The sequence below is a fragment of the Camelus bactrianus genome, chromosome 5 (assembly GCF_048773025.1).
Source record: "Camelus bactrianus isolate YW-2024 breed Bactrian camel chromosome 5, ASM4877302v1, whole genome shotgun sequence".
NCBI lineage: Eukaryota > Metazoa > Chordata > Mammalia > Artiodactyla > Camelidae > Camelus > Camelus bactrianus.
Genome location: NC_133543.1, coordinates 16549007 through 16569196, shown reverse-complemented (window position 1 = coordinate 16569196; position 20190 = coordinate 16549007). Strand labels below are relative to the sequence as shown.

At 43.8% G+C, this 20190-nt stretch overlaps 1 protein-coding gene across 24 annotated transcripts in view; it reads left to right on the top strand.

Annotated features, from left to right (window-relative positions):
- CLASP1 (cytoplasmic linker associated protein 1) overlaps positions 1-20190 on the top strand; it is a 192166-nt gene that overhangs the window by 121781 nt on the left and 50195 nt on the right. For 5 of the 24 annotated variants that reach the window (XM_074363475.1, XM_074363474.1, XM_074363478.1 and 2 more), the window contains 7 exons: positions 1665-1832; positions 7579-7686; positions 11824-11886; positions 14732-14835; positions 16564-16589; positions 17770-18021; positions 19641-19704. In XM_074363475.1, the coding sequence (XP_074219576.1) occupies positions 1665-1832; positions 7579-7686; positions 11824-11886; positions 14732-14835; positions 16564-16589; positions 17770-18021; positions 19641-19704 (785 nt within the window). The remainder of the gene's footprint in view (positions 1-1664; positions 1833-7578; positions 7687-11823; positions 11887-14731; positions 14836-16563; positions 16590-17769; positions 18022-19640; positions 19705-20190) is intronic. The other 19 variants (XM_074363493.1, XM_074363488.1, XM_045516046.2 and 16 more) reach the window with 8 other exon arrangements.

The window sequence follows — 20190 nt, the reverse complement described above, 5'->3', positions numbered from 1 at the left end:
ACAAAGGTAGACCAGAAGGAGCACAACCTAGAAAAATAGTGCTTTTGCTAATGTGTTTGTGAACATAGACATTTGTGCTGTGTTGCATGCTGACCTTCTGTATTGTGTTATTGTCTCTTAATCCACTTTTTGCCTGTCCTTGGTCCGCTCTCGTAATCAAGGATCCAGATCTGCTAACCCTGCTGGTGGTAAGCCGTCTCGCTAATTGCCTTTTTTTTTTTTTTTTTAAGAGGCGGGGGGCATTCCCCCTCACCCCATGTTCCTTGCACAATATTAATTTCTCTCTTTATAATGAGCTTAGTTAACCTTTCTGCTTTTTTCCTGTATGTTCAAATTCTAGAGTTTGAAATGGATTTCTTTTCTCCTTTTATATAGCTTAATAGTTTACCTGTGCACTCATTTTATGGGCAAAATTAGTAGATTCTGAGACAGGTTCCTCATGGCAGTGTGTGCTGGTAATTCTTACAGTGAATTTCACTTAAATTGTAGTTCAGTCACTATAAATACTAATGTTTGTAAGTAGTCACCGAGTGATTCATTTGAATGATGGTGGGGTGTGTGTGTTTGTGTGTTTAATTTCCAGGTAAGTGTTATTTCAAAGGTTTTTACCTTTGGACCATTTCATCCTAGTACGTAATAATGTGCACTTGATGTGTGCGATTTTATTGCCTTCTCTACTTAGTGAGATGATCTCTCTAAATTAACGACTGCCATTTAAGTATATTGGTATAATCCTTAAAATTTCATTGCTTTCTTTTAAGAGAGAATTTTGTTCTACAAAAAAATGGTTGTATAGGTATCCAGCCTCTTAGCCATTTATAAAAATTACTAATCGTATTATTTCTTTTTAATTTCTAATTTTATTGCATACACCTCAGGGAATGTGTACTATATAATTTCCAGTTTTGTAGGTTTTTGAGATTTCCTTTGAGGCTTAGTCCACAGATGGTTTTGTAATATTCATGTGTGGAAATGTGAACAAAATGTGTATTCTGTTTGTTGGACTATACGTGTGTGTATGTAGGAGGTATGTTTATACATATCTGTATAATTTTGACAGCATGCTCTGTCAATTTCTAAGTAGTACAGAAATCTTTCACTAGTAATTAGACTTTCTGAGAGGTATATTAGTAATTCTGGCCTTTTCAGTTTCCCTCTGTATTTTTTTATCATTTTTATGTTTTATAGCTCAAAGCTGTGTTAGTTGGAGCATAAAGCTTCATGATTATTTTATCTGTAAGGACAGTTATTCTTTTATCAGTGTCAAATATCTTTTTTTTCCAGTACTCTATTCTATTTTGTTTTGTTTCATATGTTGTTTGTCTCTCATAAAGGTTTGTTGCCTTTGTGATTGTTTGGAAACTTGCTGTGGAACAGGGAGGCTTTGCTCAACCTGAGCCTGTTTTTTTGAATCAGAAATTTTGCATTTTTGTAGAATTCCACCAGTAATTTTAAAGTGTATAAAATATTTTTAATGATATTTTGATGTTCTTTTATGCTCCTATGTTTAAAAAAAATGACACTAATACTAACTAGAAAGCTATTTTTATATAAAATTCTCTTAGTACTTGATCCAAAGTAATGTATAAACTGGCTTCTGAAATTACTGTAATTTCTTCTTGGACTGACCTCCATCATGTAGTTTTGTTTTGCTTCATTTTTAGCTGGCAGCCGATCAAGTTCCCCAGGGAAATTGTTGGGAAGTGGTTACAGCGGCCTTGCTGGGGGCTCCTCAAGAGGCCCACCAGTGACACCCTCTTCTGAAAAACGAAGCAAGATTCCCAGGAGTCAGGGGTGTAGCCGGGAAACAAGCCCAAACCGAATAGGACTAGGTAAGGTTTCTCAAAGACTGAAACACGTTCCCCACATGATCATAATTTGGATTATAATCTAATGCTTTTGTCTGCTGTTGGAAATTGAGATCTGTTTTTGAATTGGGGATGTCACTTTGTGTTAAAAAGACATTTCAGCCTTCTTTCTGCAGATCATGGCATGTTCAGTCTTCAGTCTTCAAACTGATGGGGAAGAATTACATCGGTGTGGGCTTTTACGTTTCAGGGTCATTTTGCAAACAATTAAAATTTGAGGGAACGGGCAGGATTGTATTCTTCACAGCTGGGACCGGTGTTTTTCATTTTTCTTCCACTAATTAGCACTAAATAGCCATTAACCTATATAAATTTTCAAAAGCAATTTGTAGGGTCCACATTTATTTTCATTTCGATTTTCTCTAACCTTATTGGTAAAACTTATGGTCAAAGATTATGTACAGTTACTTTTGACTTAATATTGTTCAAACAAAAGCATAGAACAGAGGAAACCTAGATACATGGAATATTTGCTCTGTGTTATAGTATTTAGTTTCTTTGTAATAGTATGTAGGATTATATGAATTATGCTCAGCAGTTCAACAGCCATTCATTAAAATTTCATTTGTATGCTACCTTTTAAATAAAAAAGTTAGAAGTCTTTTGAAATATATTATGAAAAATCTGTGTTCATACTTATATTTTCACCTGCTTTCAGTGTGCAATCAGAGTGCTGTATTCTTCAGTCCTGTTGGCCTGTCTTCCCCATTTACTCTTTCATCTCCTCAACAGCTCTTACCTGAGTGCCTACTACGACATGCTAGCCACATTGTTAGACCTTATGATGGGAGAGTAACCTCCACAGAGTTAACTTCTGACTTTGAAGAACTGGTGGGGGTGTTGCGTCTCAGGGGTGGAGCATGTGCTCAGCATGCACAGGGTCCTGGGTTCAATCCCCAGCACCTCCATTTAAAAAAAACATAAATAAATAAGCCTAATTACTGCCCCCCACAAAAAAAAAAAAAAAAACGCAGTGTAGTTGGAGAAGTAAAGATGTGAGACTGTCGACAGATTCTCTGGCAGGGATGGTGCTCTGGTACTGGAGGAAGGGAGCATCTCAGGGCCCTTGTCTGCCACAGTCCTCCCAGGTGTCCTGCTCGGGGAGCCTTCCCAGTGTAGGTCCTGTGTGGATGAGGTATGAGGTGGCCTTAGGTGGCGTGGGGAGATATGAGAAAAATGTCCTAGGGCAAAGAGGAGCCTGTGCAGAAGCGGTCAGGTCGGGGGAGCTGCTGGTCCACTTGATAGCGCAGGAAGCCCATCAGGGCAGTGTGGGAGGTGAGGGCAGAGCAGCTGGGGGTGCCCCGCTCATGGAGATCCTGGAAGGCTGCCTGAGCGACGAGAAGCCGGTGCTCCAGAGGTAGAATCAACAGAATTTGGTTTGACCAGCGTTTCCAAAGCAAGGGAGAGACGTGATCAGGCAGTGGTTTTGTTAATTCTGCACGATGCCAACTGTCTGCTGGCATTATGTAACGTGGTCCCTGAGCTCTGATGAGTTTATTTGGATCCGACAGTAGTGAGTAATGTGGATACAACCAGAAAAAATGTCATGACCGGAATATCTACACTTCAGATTTGATGCTGTAGCATGTGTGTGTTTGGACCTGGTTTTGTCTGGAAAATGCATTAGATTTCAGATGTAGGTTTGAGGTTTCAGCTGTCCTTTCCTATAGCTAATTGTTTAAATTTATAGGATGTTTCTTGGCAATCCAGATTAGTTTCATGCTTTAAAAAATTCTTTTCTATAGGATTTTAGTTTTATGTTTACTAAAGGTGCCATTTTATCTTCGTCTTGAAATTGGGAAGTAACCCACCCTTGGTTGTCTTACATAACCAGGACCTCGCAGCTGGTCGTCTCTGGTTTTAACGATGAAGTCTGCTGTGTGGGTGGTTGAAAAGACAGCATTTAATAAGCCTTTAAAAGAGGTACCATGGAATGTCCATCAGTAAGAAGCAGGTAGGAGCTGTTCCCTTCCAAAGAGTTCTTATTTGAAACATTATTTTGAAGAAGGTTGTTTCCTTGATGTTCATTAAGATGAGTTATGGGTGGCGCTGTGAGGTCATAGATACAGTTCTGATTAAAGAAGATACTAAATTCCTATACACTGTGAGGACACACATACACAGGTATAAAATACATATATATTAGTAAAGTACATCTTTCCACTTCTTCCTGCCAGGCATACTTGCATTTTTCTGTAACAGACTGTGTATTTCTCTTACTGTTTAGTATATACTGGCTATATACCTGTGTGTCTAAACATCTGGTTCATTGTATAGCAACTTTACATATAAATATTCAAGAAAAAGTAGGGGCATCTTTTGAGAACATTTTCTGTAATCCCCAAACCAATTAATAGTTTTAATCACAGCTAAACTAGGCTTGAAATTTGCACTGAGAATTAATTACTAGTTATCTGAAAATTATGTGTGGTTCAACTATGCCTTTTTTTTGTTTGAAATAATATTTTTTAACTAAATCTTTCCATCTCATCTGTGATAAAAAATGTCAGAGCTCTTCCTATTTAGCACTTAAGGTTTCTTGAGTAAAACAGAGGTAATTCCTGTTCGACATCCAGGAAACAATAAAACACTGCCATTGGGTGCTTTCCCAGCAGTTACCCCTTCATAAACTGTCCAACCAGAGAGAACAGCTGTGTACATGGCTTCATTCTGGGACTTGCGATGCAGTTACACGGATAGCTGACATCTGGGCAGTTTCTTTTTGGAAATTTGCCTTTGGTTCCCTTCTTCTCCCAACGCATCTGTTGAAAAGGCCATGAAGACATTAGGCTCTCTGCCCCTAAGCTTCTGTGGATATGTATTTAAAGTATTCTCAGGTTTACTGGTTAAAAATATTTTGCAAAAGAATTTAAAAAATCAATTTTAGCTGTTAAACTAGACAACTGTGTGCAAGACCAAAACGTGAAAATGTCTGGACTAGAGAGATGTCCCATGTCTTTAACTGCTGTGTGAGTTTTCATTCTTCTTCTTGTGCTCTGCTGCTGATGTGAGTTCTGGGAGGACCCTTCCTTAAAAGACAAGAGTCAGAATTTCCCTTAAAACACTATAAAGGTAGTGTTGCTCAAGAAATGAAAACCAGTGATGTTTTCAAGGCTTCCCTGTGTTCTGTGTAAGCCCAGGGCTCCAGGACTTACAGGAATGCGGTCTTTAAACAGTTCGAACGGCAGGTCTGTTTTTGCCGTGTCTTCCTCCTCTTACACCTTCTCCTTCATAACATATCCTCAGAGTGTTCGGTTTCAGCCCTCTGCAAAGGGACAGGTTGATTTGATTTGTTGTGTTTTAGTTTTGACCACCTGATTGATTAGTCTTTGTATACTTATTTTAAATCCTCCCTGTAGATGGGTCTTTGGAAATGTTGTAAGTGGGTATTTTTTTGTCTTGTATTTTAAATTATCCAACATTTAAATGTTGATATAACCACTAAATATACTTTAATGAAGCTTGGGACAATTAGAACTATAAACAATTATTTTTCTCTAGGTTTTCTTACTAGCCATATGCTAAAGGGGCCCTTCTGCACTAATGGGTGCATGACCTCTCCCTGAGTGAGACCCTAGGAGGGTAGATAGGATTTGTGATGGTTGTTATTTCAGATCATACCTGCTTAGTCCTTCTCGTGCTCTTTACTGTCCTCACAGAGCAAGCTCAGCTTGGGGAGACAGCAGAGATTTCCCATTCCTGCTACACGTGTGTAAATTTAAGGAAGAAAGGAGAGCTAGGTGCGGACCCAGAATAATTAGGCAAGAACTATAAGAAAATGGTCAACCAAGCATGTGCACATATGAAAACTATCAGGAGTATTTTTATTACTTATTGATCATTTGTTTTGTTTTTAAACTTTTTAAATTTTCATTTTGGAAAGATATTTTCATTTGGTATAGAAGTCTAGGCTGACAGTTTTTTTCTTTCAGTATTTAAAACATTATTCCACTGTATTCTTACTTGCATTGTTTCTGACAATCTGTTTGTCTTTGTTTCTCTACACGTGATGTGTGTACATCTTTCCCTCGTGTACTTTTGTTTGTTGGGGGGGTAATTAGGTTATGTATTTATTTACTTATTAAATGGAGGTGCTGAGGATGGAACCCAGGACCTCAGGCATGCTAAGCAGCGCTTGACCACTGAGCTGTACCTTCCCCCTGATTGTTTCGGAGTGGGCAGTGGAATAAGACAAGATTTTCACACATCTTTCAGCAAGGAGCTCAGAAGGACCTGCTTTTTTACTTTACCTCACAGTACCTTTCTTATTTAAATGCTGGGACCCTCTCTTTCTAACCTTCCTACATGGAGGCTCGGTGGCCGGACTGGTGAGTTAGTATGAGACAGGAGAGGGCACCTCCTAAGTGAGGTGTGGCATTGATCCTCTGAGGATACGTAGTACTGCTTTGTAGGTTTTGTAACTTTCTGTGTATTGATGGGGTCAGTGATACTTCCGGGTGTCTTGAGGGTTTGATTTCGCCCTCGTGGTAGGAGCTGTTGAGAACGCTATCAGGAATTGCTGATTAGGTCATCACTGCCACTTTGAGTGAAAGCTCAGTGCTTCCGTGTCACTCTAGCCAACGAAGGCGAATTGAGGGATTCCTAGAGAACTCCACACGAGGCTCTGCTTGGACTGACAGCTCAGGTGGCGTTCCTGCGCTTGACTCTGCCTTGCTTGCTAGTGCAGACCTAAGCATGCGGACGTTGCTTACGTCCCTTTAGGGTCAGATTCACCTCTGGCACTGAGCAGAGACCATAGGGGGTTGGTTGGATTTTACCTCCATATCCTTCTGTCAGGGAGTTTTAGGGTCTTGATTATGAGACGTTCTTGTTACAGTTTGACCATATAATAAATCTGCCTTTGCTCTGAAACCATAGGCTTTGCTCATTGCAATGTTTGTTTTTTACATCAGTGAATCAAGTCTGCTTTTTCCAAAATTTCTGAGAAAGACATTTCTCTCCAGTCCAGAATTAGTAGATCCTTATCAGTCCGCACGCTGCAGACCCTGGTGTAAGGCTGTTCTAGCGGGGGCCTTGTAGGGATGGCGGGCAGATCTTTTTTAGGTTCCCATAGAAAAAGCAGGGATGATTGTCAACACCAGTAAATAAAGGAACAGCAGCCCCGTTCCTGGTATCTGTTGGCTTAGATAATTGTGTTTGAAGCAGCCGCACACTTACTTGAAGTAGGAGGCAGTGTGGCTGTGTGAGTCCTAATTCTTTTTGTGAAGAGGGCCAGGCTGGGGGAAGTGACCTTCTAATTAGGTGAGTTCAGAGTTCAGTGACCAGAGCCTGTGTTCTGTTTTTTAACCCAAATTAAATTATCTAAGAACCCAGTGCATATGAAAATGACTGTGGTCTTTTATCCTCTTGTGGAGAAGTTTGCTAAAGCTGTAATAAACAGACCATCTCTAGAAGACTTTTATCTTGTATTTTCTGATGCTAGTTTGCTCTTTGGCAAGCTTCCTTTTTTTCATTTCTTAAATTTAGGTGTCATTTCACCTTCACACTAAAATTCACAGGTTGTGAGGGAGCATAATGGGGTTTTTATCCAAACTGCTCTTGTCACTGGCACGTGGTCAGTGAGGCCTCAGCCCGGATAGGTGTGGAGGGCGTCGTGGTTACATTAACGGAATGTGATGACGTTTTGTGAGTTTTTCTGTCTCCATTAAACTTGTTCACCTTCTCTGAAACCCCTCATGCTGCACATTAGCGCGGAGCAGCCGTATCCCTCGACCCAGCATGAGTCAGGGGTGCAGCCGCGATACCAGCCGTGAGAGCAGCCGCGATACCAGCCCTGCGCGGGGCTTCGCTCCGCTCGGTGAGTACGCGCAGGCGCCGCCCCCGCTAGAGCCCCGCCCCTGCGCGCCCCGCGCACCTGCGCACCTGTGCGCCCCCTGGCGGGACGGCCCGCTTCCCTTCTCCGCTGTCCCATGAGCCTCTTCTGCCTCCCTCTGCCCTAGTCGCCCTCCATTGTCCCCTCTGCATGCCTGAATTTTGGCAGTTCCAGTTTTACATGTTAGAGGGAAAAAGCACCAGTTCACTGACGGTCGTCACTTGGGACTGTGGCTCCAGGCAGCCCGCAGAGCTTGGCCAGAGACAGCGCTGCTGAAGAGTGGAGCTCTCCAGCCTCTAGCCTGCTCTTACTTTGACCGGTAGTCAGACTGTAGGCGATTCAGTTCAAAGAAACAAAAGGCAAAGCCATGGCAACATTAAGGAGACTTAACGGCTCAGTTTCAGGAGATAACTACCGGAGCAAGCAGATGGATGTGAGCTTGCCTTTGGTTAAACAAACCATTTCAGTGCTTTCTTTAAAGAAGTCTAAAAATGGCTTTTTGTTAAACTGCTTAGGTGTACAGCACAGGACAAAACTGTGACGCCCTCTGATAATTAATGAGATTCTCATTCTTCCTGGGCTCAGTAGGCCAGTTAATGTTTGTGACCTGCCATCCCAGGACTAAAACTTACAATGTTGGGTGGCCATGAGGTGTTGTAAGTGCTGAATCTCAGCTCACCAATTGGGTGCCGGCTGGGGCTGCTGGCGTGACATACCATCCCTTTTGGGTTTTCCTGCAGCCAGAATTCATATTTTTAACAATTTCTAATATTCAAGAAAAACAAGACAGAGAAACGTATCCTTTATGGAATATTGACGTTACCTTTTCTTTTTAGTTTTAATAGGCCTGCCTTTCTCTAAAATGTACATATAATAAACCTTTTTTTTGCAGATTATTAATGCTCAAAGACATCTGTCAACTGATAACTTTCACGGAAAGTTTTGTTTTTTCAGTAACTGTGTCCTAGTTCTTTGGCATATTAAGTGCTGGGCAGATGTGTATTTTCCTCATGATGAGCGTGGCTGGTAGGAATCATTTAATAATCCAAGTCTGTGTGTGAAACTGGGGCCTGGCTGCTCAGCTGTTGCTTGAACTCTGATTACTTCACTGGTCTCTCCAGTGTAAAAATGTCCCGATGGAAGAATAGAGGCCTGAGGCCTTGATGTTTGCCTCTCTCGCCTTGTAATGTCAAACCCTTCTCCCCAGGATCTACCAGTAATCAAAATCTAGACTGTGTTCTTCATGACCCGTTGTCCTGTATGAAGTTCTGGGAAAACGGGTAAATGAGCAGGAGCCTCTGGACAAGTCACTCGACTGGGTGGGAAGACACCTGTGTGAGACTTGACCAAATTAGCCCGGAGCCTCGGCAGGGCCGGGCCAGCTGCTGCACTGCACCTGAGGCCTTAGCTCAGAGCCCTCCAGATCAGGGCAGCAGACATGCTTCTCTTTTGAGTGAACTGGTGATTTTTCCTTTAAGTTAAGGCTGTGTATGTGTGCATCCTTGTTCACTATTTGACCTTCCAAATAGTACAAGTGAACAGTTAGTCTGTTTATGGCTATTTTGTCTCTTAGAGGCAGTTCACTGTTTTTATTTCATTCATGCACTGCTGTTTCTGTCATTGTCCTTGGAAGTGGCCTTTGCAGCCCAGCGTGTGGTCTGTGGACCAGGCATCTTGAGGGCCTCGTGGAACCCCTGGAACAGAGTCTTGGTGACAGCCCGAGCGTTGACATGTGTAATTGCTGCTACCGAGGCCGGAGGTGTGGATGCAGACATTTCCCTTCCCAGCAAAACCCCCATCAGCACGTGTCTTCGGTGTGGTCAGGGCAGGAGTTAGCACCTGCTCAGCTCAGTTTTCAGACCAGGCTTTTTTGTCTTTGGGGTTAAATCTGTTTGTAAAGCTTTGTCCAAAGAGAATGGCCACCGCACTCGCATTTTTGGTGCTGTTCCGAGCAGTCAGGAGGCCCACCACCCCGTGGCTTCCTTTCACCCTCCGGGTTGGGAAGCCTCATCCCTGTTCTACAGATGACAAAACTGAGATGGCAGGGCGGCCCATCCTCCCATCACGCCGTCAGTCACCCAGGGCTGACATCAAGGCTGTCTCATCCCCGCCTCACTTGTTCCTCCAAGACGTCTTGGACACCTCATGAGAGGCCTCACCGAGCTTGGGTGCAGAGCAGGTGCTCGACAATGGTCCTGAGTCGTGGCCTTGGGACCGGGGATCACAGAGACATCCCAGGAGGTCGTTGCCCCTTGGGGAGCTTCCCGGCCCCTCGGAGAATCAGAATTTTCCTTTCTTACTTTCTCAGTCACTTACTTCTCTTTCTCAACCCCGTATTAATCAGTGAGAGTTTATGCTAGCGCTCCCTTGAGTCAGTTTACATAGCCAACCTTCTCTTTTTAAAAGAAAAGGACTAGGCGTAATTATGTTTCACTGACTGTATATTGGGTTTAAGTTTGTATTTTTCTTAAAAAATTGTTTTGAGCCATTTTAATGGTGTGAATGCACATTTGAATGGTTATAGTGGTAACTTTTAGGTGAAATTAAGGGCTGTAAATCAGGTCTGGGTGTAAGTGGGTCCACCTTGGATTCCGTTGTTGGGTGTTTGCTTGAGAACGTGACATAGGACTCAGGGCAGGACAGGTTTGCTGTAGAATATTTGTTGAAACAGAACCAAAGGACGGACCTTATGAGGAACCTTCAGATCAGGTATTGCTTAAACGCTGCTTTTAGTTTACACTATCAGGATACAATACTGTTGTGCTTGTGCAGTAATTGAATAGTTGGCTGTTCAGTCTTAACAAAATATTTTACCAGTTTCCTTATTTAAGTGATTATTTTATAATATGTAGGTCTCAGAGCTTGCTGGTTTATTTTTGTGCACCTTGAGGAATTAGGAATTTTCTTTTCCTATTTTCTTTTCCTTTTGCATGCTGGTGAAGATTTGTCATTATTGACCAGCTAACCATTGCTGTTTAAAGCCACTTATTCCACAGCTATGCACGTTTCAGAAAGAGACATGAGCTTAAATAAACAACCGTGTGTATCAGAGTTTGTGCCGGGCCCGGTACTCTGGAGGGTGGGAAGAGCGGCATTGCCAGGTGTCAGTGCTGCAAAACCCCCGCCCTCTGACTTGACCACCACACTCTTTCCAAGTAATGATGGAAGCATGTTATCTTTGGGGCTTTCTCCCTGAGGGAAAGAAAAACCATACGTTGTGAGGCACTCTGGTCAGTAAATTCCTGTTTTGAACCAAGTCTGTATTTCCTAATTATCTCTAGAAGTTACTCTCTTCTCCTGACGATGGAGTTTAGTCTGTATGTTCTTAGGTTGATGAATTAATGTGATTATGATGAGTACTTGCTGGTAAAAGAATATTCAGTGTCTCAGTGTAAATTGGAATTCACACTTAACCTTTACCCCCCGTTTGTTCTGTGCCCAGCACTGTTTTAAATGCTTAATGTATAATCTCTTCTAATTCTCCTTAACTCCTGAGAGGTGGGGGCTACAGGTGAGGAAGCGGAGACGCAGGAGTCTCTCCTCTGCCCAGAGGCCCATTTTGGTCAGGCCAGGACTTGCCCCAGTTGCACGGCGGGGCCGGTGCTCGTAGCCTGAGCACTGCAGGTGCCCGTGCACGGAGGCCGCGGACTGACTACAACTGGAGCCGCGGCAGGTACACAGCAAGGTCACTGATGAGGGACCCTCCCGTGGATCCCCATCCCTGTTCAGACAGCTTTACGAACATCCGCGCTCTCTCGGCCGCATGGTGGCATACCATCATGTACCAGCATCTTGCCAGCTGAGTGACAGGCCATCCTGCCTCCAGCCCATCCTGCCACCAGCCCTCCCCAAGGCTAAGCCGGCCCTGTGACCCCTGCTGGTCTCTGGGTTGCACATCCCCATCATGGCGTGACTGTCACTGGAGCCTGGGACCCTGAGGGCAGTGCCTTTGAGGCAGCCGTGGAGTCGGGATTGGCGTGTGCTGTCCATCAGTGTCCAACACCATTTCTCCTGGGGAGGAAACGCGGCCTTGCTGGCAGCAGCCATTCCCTCCAGGTGTGGCGTCTCCTGTCTGGTGCTCGTGTGTTAACCCTGTGGGTGTTGCCCTTCCTTTCACTGCAGCCTCTCGACGCCATTCCAGGTCCACTAGTGCCCTCCCCACCGCTGACTCTGCGGGGCAGCCAGGTGAACAGTGCTCCTGCATGACCGCCGCTCACCCCCGCGCAGTCCTGTCCCTGGCTCCCATGTGTTGGCCGCACTTGGCATGTGTGCACCCTGTCTGTCTCCCTGTGTGCTCCCATGTTTCACCTTGTTGAATGTTGATGCCTCTGTTTGTAGGCTGTAGGTGCTCTACCACCTGCTTAGCAACATCACCTCTCCAGTGTTCGTATTTATGTTGAACCAACAGAAAGATGGGGAAGCACTTCTTCCCTTCCTTTTCCCCCTCCCCGAGAAAAACAGCCCTGGTTGGCATCATGAGTGTCCCGTGGGGAGGTGGGGTGTGGGTGTCATCCAGCAGAGCCTGCCATCTCCGAAGTCTTTGCTCCCAACAAAGTGGGGTTTATTAATGCTAGTTACTAGGGTCAGGTTCTAGTCATTTGGAGGTACTGTTTTGTTACTAAATGTCCCAAATTATAGCGTACATAATTTCATATCTAAAACACTAAATGGATTATCCTGCAACTTTAATGGAAAAACAAATCATGGTTGGGATAATCAAGTCAGGCCAAAGGTCACCTTTGCAACCTGCAGATGGGAAGCTCTGTCTCAGCCCCACGTGAACATCACCAGGATTCCCTGGTTCTCCACAGGGCCCGAAGTCAGCACGCAGTGACGTCTCAGCTCTCCACGTCATGTTTTATCAGCTGAGTAAGGCCCAGACTGTTAATTCACAGATGTAGGTGGTAACAGCTACCAGTTTATTGAGTTAGTTTCTCTGTTCTGCCTCCAATGAAGCCACCTGTGCGTCTTATTACTGTGTATACTCCGTGAGTTTCCCCGAAGACACTGGCCGGCCATGTGTGTCCACCTCCTGGAGCACGAGTAGCACCAGAGCAGTGAGGGTGTGGAGCGCCCCCCATCTGGGAAAACAAAGACCCAGCAGATGCTTTCCCCTCAGATTTGAAGCCCACTTACCGATGACATGTACCACACGGTCTGCAGTCCCTGACTAGAAAGTAGAATCTTCACAGTATTCTTTTCATAGCTCTCTCAAGATCTTCTACCTCAAGTGTACTTTTTCTCCCTCTCCAAAGCTGTGTGCATCTGGAAAGCGTAGGATAATTGTTTTGTTCTTACAGTTTTAATTTTGTGTCTGAAAAATCAGTATTATCCCTGGAGCAAGAATTGCTGGCATGAGATCTTCTTTTTCTTCTTTCTTTTTTTTTTTTTTTTTTTAGGTTCTGTTTTTATTTAAGTTTATGCTGGGTGATTTTTAATGGCTTATAATGGAATTACTTTCATTCTGTTACTCATAAATCCCTTACTATCTACCCTTTTTTAATGGAAGAAAAGGTTGAACAAAGATCGTTTGTAAAACTATGTGCATAATAAATCTCAGATTTACAACTGCTTCCTATTTCAACTGATAATTTATATACATATAGATATAATTGTTTTGTGTACTTTGTAGTTTACATTGTGCATTAAATTACTTTTTAAACATGTACTGAAGATATTCAGTGTGACCAAGTGCATTAAAAAAGGGGATAGTACAACGTACAATTTTTGTTTATAAAAATTTGTGACTATATAACTTTTTTGATTAGCAGTGTTTAAAATGTTTCCCTTTCTGTGACACTGGAAGGTATAATGTTCCAAAACTGACATTTTAGAAACGCTAAATAACACTTTAGACACTTGAGAGTTCACCAGTTTGTAGGTTATGTTTTACTATATACCTAAAATTTTAGATACATCATTTTATAGGAAAGATCAATGCATGTAAAGCAGATACTAGCTTTTATTTCTAAACGGTTCTTTACTAGAATATGGCTAATAGAGAGTTTCCTTGTCCAAACAGTGTCTTACTTGTTAATGAAGAGAGAGCATTTTTTATCTTAACATTTGTCTTCCAAAGGTTTCTTGTACGTTAGCATTTTAAATAAGCATCTTTTACCAGTTATTAGTGTTGCACTTGTGACGTGTAGTTCACCCTGATTTCTCCTGTATGGTGTTAATCTCAGCACTTCTTAAGGAAGGCTGGTCGGCTCACTTAATGGGACTTTAAAAAGTTAGTCTTCACTGTCCATGATCGTTGACAAGCTTAGAATATTTGTCTGAACTGCTAAAATTTATTTGAAATTTCTTCATTCTGTCCATTTTGCTTACATGTATAAAGATTGTCATTTAAAAGTCCTTTGAGGGACTCAGGAAAAATTTATATTAATTAATATCTGAATGATTAATGTTTTGCATGAAGATGCTAACTTTTTATGATGAAGATTACGGATTTTTAATAAATTGATTTTTGAAAACCTTTGGTGACACATCATGATCAAGTACCTAAAATTAATTGAGCTTATAACATTTAAACAGTAGTGATACTAATGATTTGCAGAGATCAATTTAATGTATCTGTTTCAAGTTTTAACTCTTTACTATATTGTATTAGAACTCATTTAACAAACCATGAAGCTTTCTGTTTCATTTGACCAAACATCAGGGCCACTTGCCTCTGGAGAGAATGCCCAATAGATGAACAGAGACAACTCGTAGCCCAGTTCCCTGCGATAATAAGTCCCCTGCTCCCCGCCCCTCGCCCCCCAGTCTCCACACTTTTCACAAAGAAAACACCTTTAAAGAACTATTTCATTATCAGGATGCGCTATGAGTATTCAGTGTGATGCTGCCTGCCACGGGTAAACAGGTCAAGTACAGGTAAAACTAGAGGTCAAGTGTAGTTGAATTAAGATTGGCTCGAGGCAGTTCAGTGCCTCTGTCCAGCAGGTGGGCTGGGGCAGGAGCCATTGCAAAGAAATGAAAAATTCGAATTAAAATGACATATCTTCTGCTTTTGTTTTTTAAATAGACCGGTTTGGGTTTGGCCAGGCAGGAAGAGTTCCTAGTTCTGTGAACGCCCTGCGAGTTCTGAGCACGAGTACGGATCTGGAAGCTGCCGTTGCAGACGCTTTGGTAAGAGTCTCAAAGTATGTAGCCTCTTTGGATGACTCGCCTGCAATGTTCTGTCTTAACAGGAAGTTTCCTCCAACTCAGGTTATTAAATCATCCTTGACACTTTTTAAAGCTGTGTAAATATTGGGTAAATTTATATTATTAAGTCTTTCTTAAACTTTTATCTCTATGTATGTGAAAATTAGCCTTACAGAAATTACCCGCACCAGGTGTTTCTTCTGCGCTCCGGGTCAGGGAGGTTCTGATGTCACTGGGCTTCTTTTTTTCCTTTTTATCCATGTTTTGTCCAACATTTCCTTCTTTCTCTTCACTGCTTACAGGCTTTGCTGGCACAGCCTGGACGTGTCATTGTGTGACGTTACGAAATAGAGGGTGTGGCTTGAAAATCTCGCATGATCCCATTACCCTCACTACTTGTTCGATATGATTTTATGCTGGTTTGTTTAAATGAGTCCTTAAATCATTGTTTGAGGAAACTTTCCCAGGTTTTAAGATGAACTCTTCGAGGGTATGAGTCCTGGAATTTGTTTTGGCATCATTATAAAGTAATCTCTAAAAAATCCATGTGAGTAGTCAGAGGTCCTTAAATTTGTGGTTATAGCAAAAAGTTCCTAGGAGACTTGCTTGTGATCAGATTGCTTCTTCAAGATGCATTTCAGCTGGTAGTAAGACAGCCTCTTGCATATTCTGGGTTCTGTGCTTAGCATTTAAAACAGACGTTCTTTGGAGCTGTCTGATCTCTGGTCTTGCTTGTACGGTTTTAAGATTTTTTTCTCTTCTGATTAAAAAGGCATGATAACATCCTCCTTTCAGACCCTGAGGTTTTAAATCCAGCCCTTTTTCGTCTGATCAAAATGTTACAGTCTGTGGCTGCAGTGACTGACCGTGACCCCTTCCTGGTTCTGTCTCACCTGTTCTTGCTGTCGGGTTTCTCTGACAGACATCCCTGAGCAGGCGGTTTTCCACTCTCCTGCTGTCTCCCCACGTGGGCAGCTGCCAGCTCTGCTCATCAGCCGCGTGTGTAGAAAGGCTCTTTTCTGGCAGGTGCTGGAGTTCGGGATAATTTCACTTCAGGGTCACGAGCTGGAGCAAAATTCTGTGAAATGGTTTTTCCTTCCAGGTGTCAGTGTTTAGAACTATTTCTTCCTTACTCTGAGCCCTTAGGAAGTGGAAGTCTGGGGGTAGACAGTGACAGTGCACAAGCCACGGTGGGACGGTGCTCCCTTCCCGGTTACGGCGGGGGGTCTCCCGGTTCTTTGGGGGCTGCCTTAGGGGCTGTGTTGCAGGAGACACAGTGGGACTCGAGGACTTCGGCTTCCTTGGCATGGGCTCCCCTGAGCTCGGGCTGCCCTAACCCCTTCTGTCCAAACCGCTGGTGTCTGTGAGCCGCCCACCCCGAAGACAGCGTGCAGTCCTTGCTTCCCAGAAGGGGCATCCCGGGCAGTCTGTTGTAGGCGGGGCTGCAGAGCTCACGGTGACCATGGAGGTGGACTTCAGTGCCCTGGGGAGGGGTAGCACCGAGGTCTCGTAGGAGGTGCAGGCTGCAGGGCGTGCCCGTGGGAACGCTTCCTTTATTGCTCGCTCATGTGAATTGCTTGCTAACCTATGTTTTTGGTTTGCTAAGATATGTTTTGCTGTTTACTTTTGTTGCAAGAACAATCCCCACATATGCTTCTGACATAATTCTCTATGCTTTTTCCCCATCCTCCAATATTTTCCTGCCTACAGCTGTTAGGAGACTCCAGGAGCAAGGTACCAGTGCTTTAACTTTTGTTTTACAACCTTTTTTTTTCTGTTGTGAGTATATTTCCTTTAGGAGCTAGTAAAAAGCAACAAAAAATATAGCATAGTGTAGAAATTCTGTTCTGAATTGTGATTTTGTTGAAACTAGTGACACTTCTGTTAGTGTTGGAACCAGTCACCTCTCACATTTGTCCTGGTATTGTTTTTTTAATATCAATCCCTGCCCCTTTTCCCATTAGTGTTTCATTTTGTTTATTAACCTTGTTTGTGTCTATTTGTATATCATCATTATTTCATGAATGGATATATTCAGCATTTTTCTTGTTTTAGGACTCTAGTTGATGTGTAAGTAAGATGATCATATAATTTATCATCCTCACAAGGATACTTTTGAGAGTGAGAAGGTACTGTTAGTGACCCTGCTGGGACAGTAGGTACGCTGCGGAGCTGTCCTGAGTAAGCTGCGATGTGTGTACAAGCCACAGTCTTGGAAATTACATTTGCGTGGCTTGAACCAATAACTATTTATTTTCTCTTAGAGAAATCCTTCTTTATAGGTTTTACCTACTTGACATAGCTGTTGCTGTACTACCTAGGGGTCTCACCTACAGTTTTACATGCAGGGAAATGAGTGAAGCAAGGATCATAGTCCAGGGGGCCTATTTGTGCTGTAAAACTCTTAAGTCCTTAATAAAAACGGTTCACATAAGGTTAAGAAGCCTTTTACATAGGGCACTCTGCCACTACCGTAGCAGTTTTAGGCTCTGTTAAGGAAGGACACACATTCAGACAGACGTGCGCATGGGCCATGCTCAGCACCGTGGCCTGTGGCTGGGAAGGGCTGGTGGGCACACGTCCTTGCCGGGTTTGGCGCCAGGTCACTTGGCACATAATCCATGCAACCCTCACAACCAGCCCGTGAGAGGGGCTGTTTCATAACATCAGGGATGAAATGAAGCAGGAGGATCGGGAGGCTTTGGGTCTCCTGGCTGGTCTGTCTCACTGAGGAGTCCGCTGCACACTGTCCAGAGCCACCTCACCCTCCCTGCGGGTCACCCGTCACGGCCCTGCACCGCCGGATCTGCCACTTCGCCCCCCACCCCGTGTGCATGCTTGCGTGCCTGCGTGTGCCTCCTGCAGGTCTGTTGCTATCCCCCAGGGGTCTCACCTATCCATTCTCCCCCCTCGGGTCTGGCAGAAGAAGCCGGTGAGGAGGAGGTACGAGCCGTATGGGATGTACTCAGACGACGACGCTAACAGCGACGCCTCGAGCGTGTGCTCGGAGCGCTCATACGGCTCCAGGAACGGCGGCGTGCCCCACTACCTGCGGCAGACGGAGGACGTGGCCGAGGTGCTCAACCACTGTGCCAGTTCCAACTGGTCCGAGAGGAAGGAGGGGCTTCTGGGCCTGCAGAACCTGCTGAAGAGCCAGCGGACGCTGAGGTGAGACCCAAGCTGCCGGTTCCTGCCGGACGACCTCGCCAGCGACTCTGACGTGGTCCTGGCCTCTGGAGAACAGGGAGCATCTGGGAGGTGCTCTGCCACCTTTTAGGATTATGAAACATGTGATTCTCTTACGGTGCATGTCTGTCCAGTGAGTGTTACTGGAGAAATCTTGGGACAGTTTCCCATTTAGGTAAAAAACAAAGCAACTCTGTAGGTTGGTATAGGTCATGAGTAGATGCTAGTAGCTAGCACTGTTGGTCTGAAGTTTTTGATACCCGTATGCGTATCTGTAGCTTATAAATATGCAGAGTAAAGAGACACCGAAATGGAGGGCTCCAAAGTAGTAACAGTGTTATCTCTAGAACTGGTTGTTTTTGCTTTGTTCTTTGTATATTTCGTCAGTTTTCTAAAACCAGCATGTTATTACACATACCAGGAAAGTATGTATTCTTACCATATTTCAGCAGCTCGGAGGCACCATTGACACACCAGTATTTCATAACTAAGAAGAAAGGCTGCTTAGTGAACCATGACAGTACTAGTAAGTCATTGATTATCAGATGAATCTTAAAGTTACAGAGATGTTTGAAATGCAGTAAACTATACTCTTTGGGTAATTGTTTTTAAAGATACATTGTGAGGCTGGATGAGTGTGGCCGTGGGTGGGCTCTGTGCGTCACCGCGTTGCCCAGGCAGCCTGGCCCTGCTGCCCCCTGCACCTTAGCCCCCCGGTGATTCCACTCTGTGCCTGAGGGTGTCGTCACTCCTGGAACACAGGTCACTTCTGACGCTCTAGTGATCTGTCAGAAAACACCAAAGGTGGCTTACCATCATTACTCTTCGAGAACCTGCTTCATTCTGGTGGTCCCACTTTCTTGATTCTTAGCGTCCACCAAGTACCAGTTGAACAAGCTCTAGAAATCTATTGATTAGTATTGGTCTGATCTAAATTTCATCGTTTGTAATGTCAGAGGGTCGTTGAACCAGCTGTCTCTTGTGGATGAGGGGTGATGACTGGGGAAGAAGGTGACACTTTTTAACCAAGCCTCGAAGTGGAAGTGGGACTCAGGGGTTCAGCTGAGGACGAGGCAGCCAGGGCACCAGTACCAGGGTGTCTGCATCATCCTGGCTGCGGCTCCAGGGAGGAGGTGTTCGTCTTTCATCCAGTCCCTGGCCCTGTGTCTTGCTGGACTGGGTAGAGAGGCAGCAGAGGACTGGCTGTGGCAGGACTGAGGATAAAGTGCAGGTCTGTCTGGCCCCAGCCACGGGCAGTCCTGCTTTACCCCACTGCCTTTCAGCGTGGCCGTGGGAACTGACCTGAAATGACATGAGGGGTTTGGCTCGTGGCTTTGCCACGCCCACAGGTATGAACTTAGTAATCACTCTCTGAGGTTCATTTTAAAATGAGAGCAAAACTTTCATCTTATTTTATATTCCTCTTTAATTTCATCATGAATTAAAATTTAAATCGATCTTTTGTGAACAAAACTTTGATATAAAAGTTATATAAAGCTTGTGTACTTGACTGAAATAAAAGGATTTAAAGAAGCTGTAACTCATTTCAGTGTTGACTTATTAAATATTGAGTTTGTTTATTTCCATTTCATTTCCTCTAGTCGAGTAGAATTGAAAAGATTGTGTGAGATTTTCACCCGAATGTTTGCTGACCCTCACAGCAAGGTAAGGTTTGGGAACTGTGTGTCCTTATGACCCCCTGCATGTCCGTGTGAGCCGCGTCACATACTGCTTACGCGTGCGAGGTCATTCCCCCAGGGCAGCTGAAACCTTACAGGTCTAACGCCAATTTCAGCAATACTGTATGCTGCATCCTTTGAAAATGGAATTCTTAGAAACTTCAAATGTCTGTACAGCTTCAAGTTAAATAACGTGTTTCAAGTACAAGTTAGCATGGAGAGACCCAGATGTAGTCTTTCGTTCACTCAGCAGCTATTTTGGGTATCTCCTGTTAGCCAAACAGTGGGCTAGGTGCTAGAAAGTAGCAGTGTATTATAAGAGTTACAGTAGTGAAGAAAATAATCAAGGTTGTAATTTTTTTTGTATCCCATGTAGAGTTTGTCTCTGTAGGACAAGGTAGAAAAATGAAAGTATTCATAAAATGAATTTTTTGGGCAACCACATAGAATTGCGGCCTCTAAGAATTTGCTA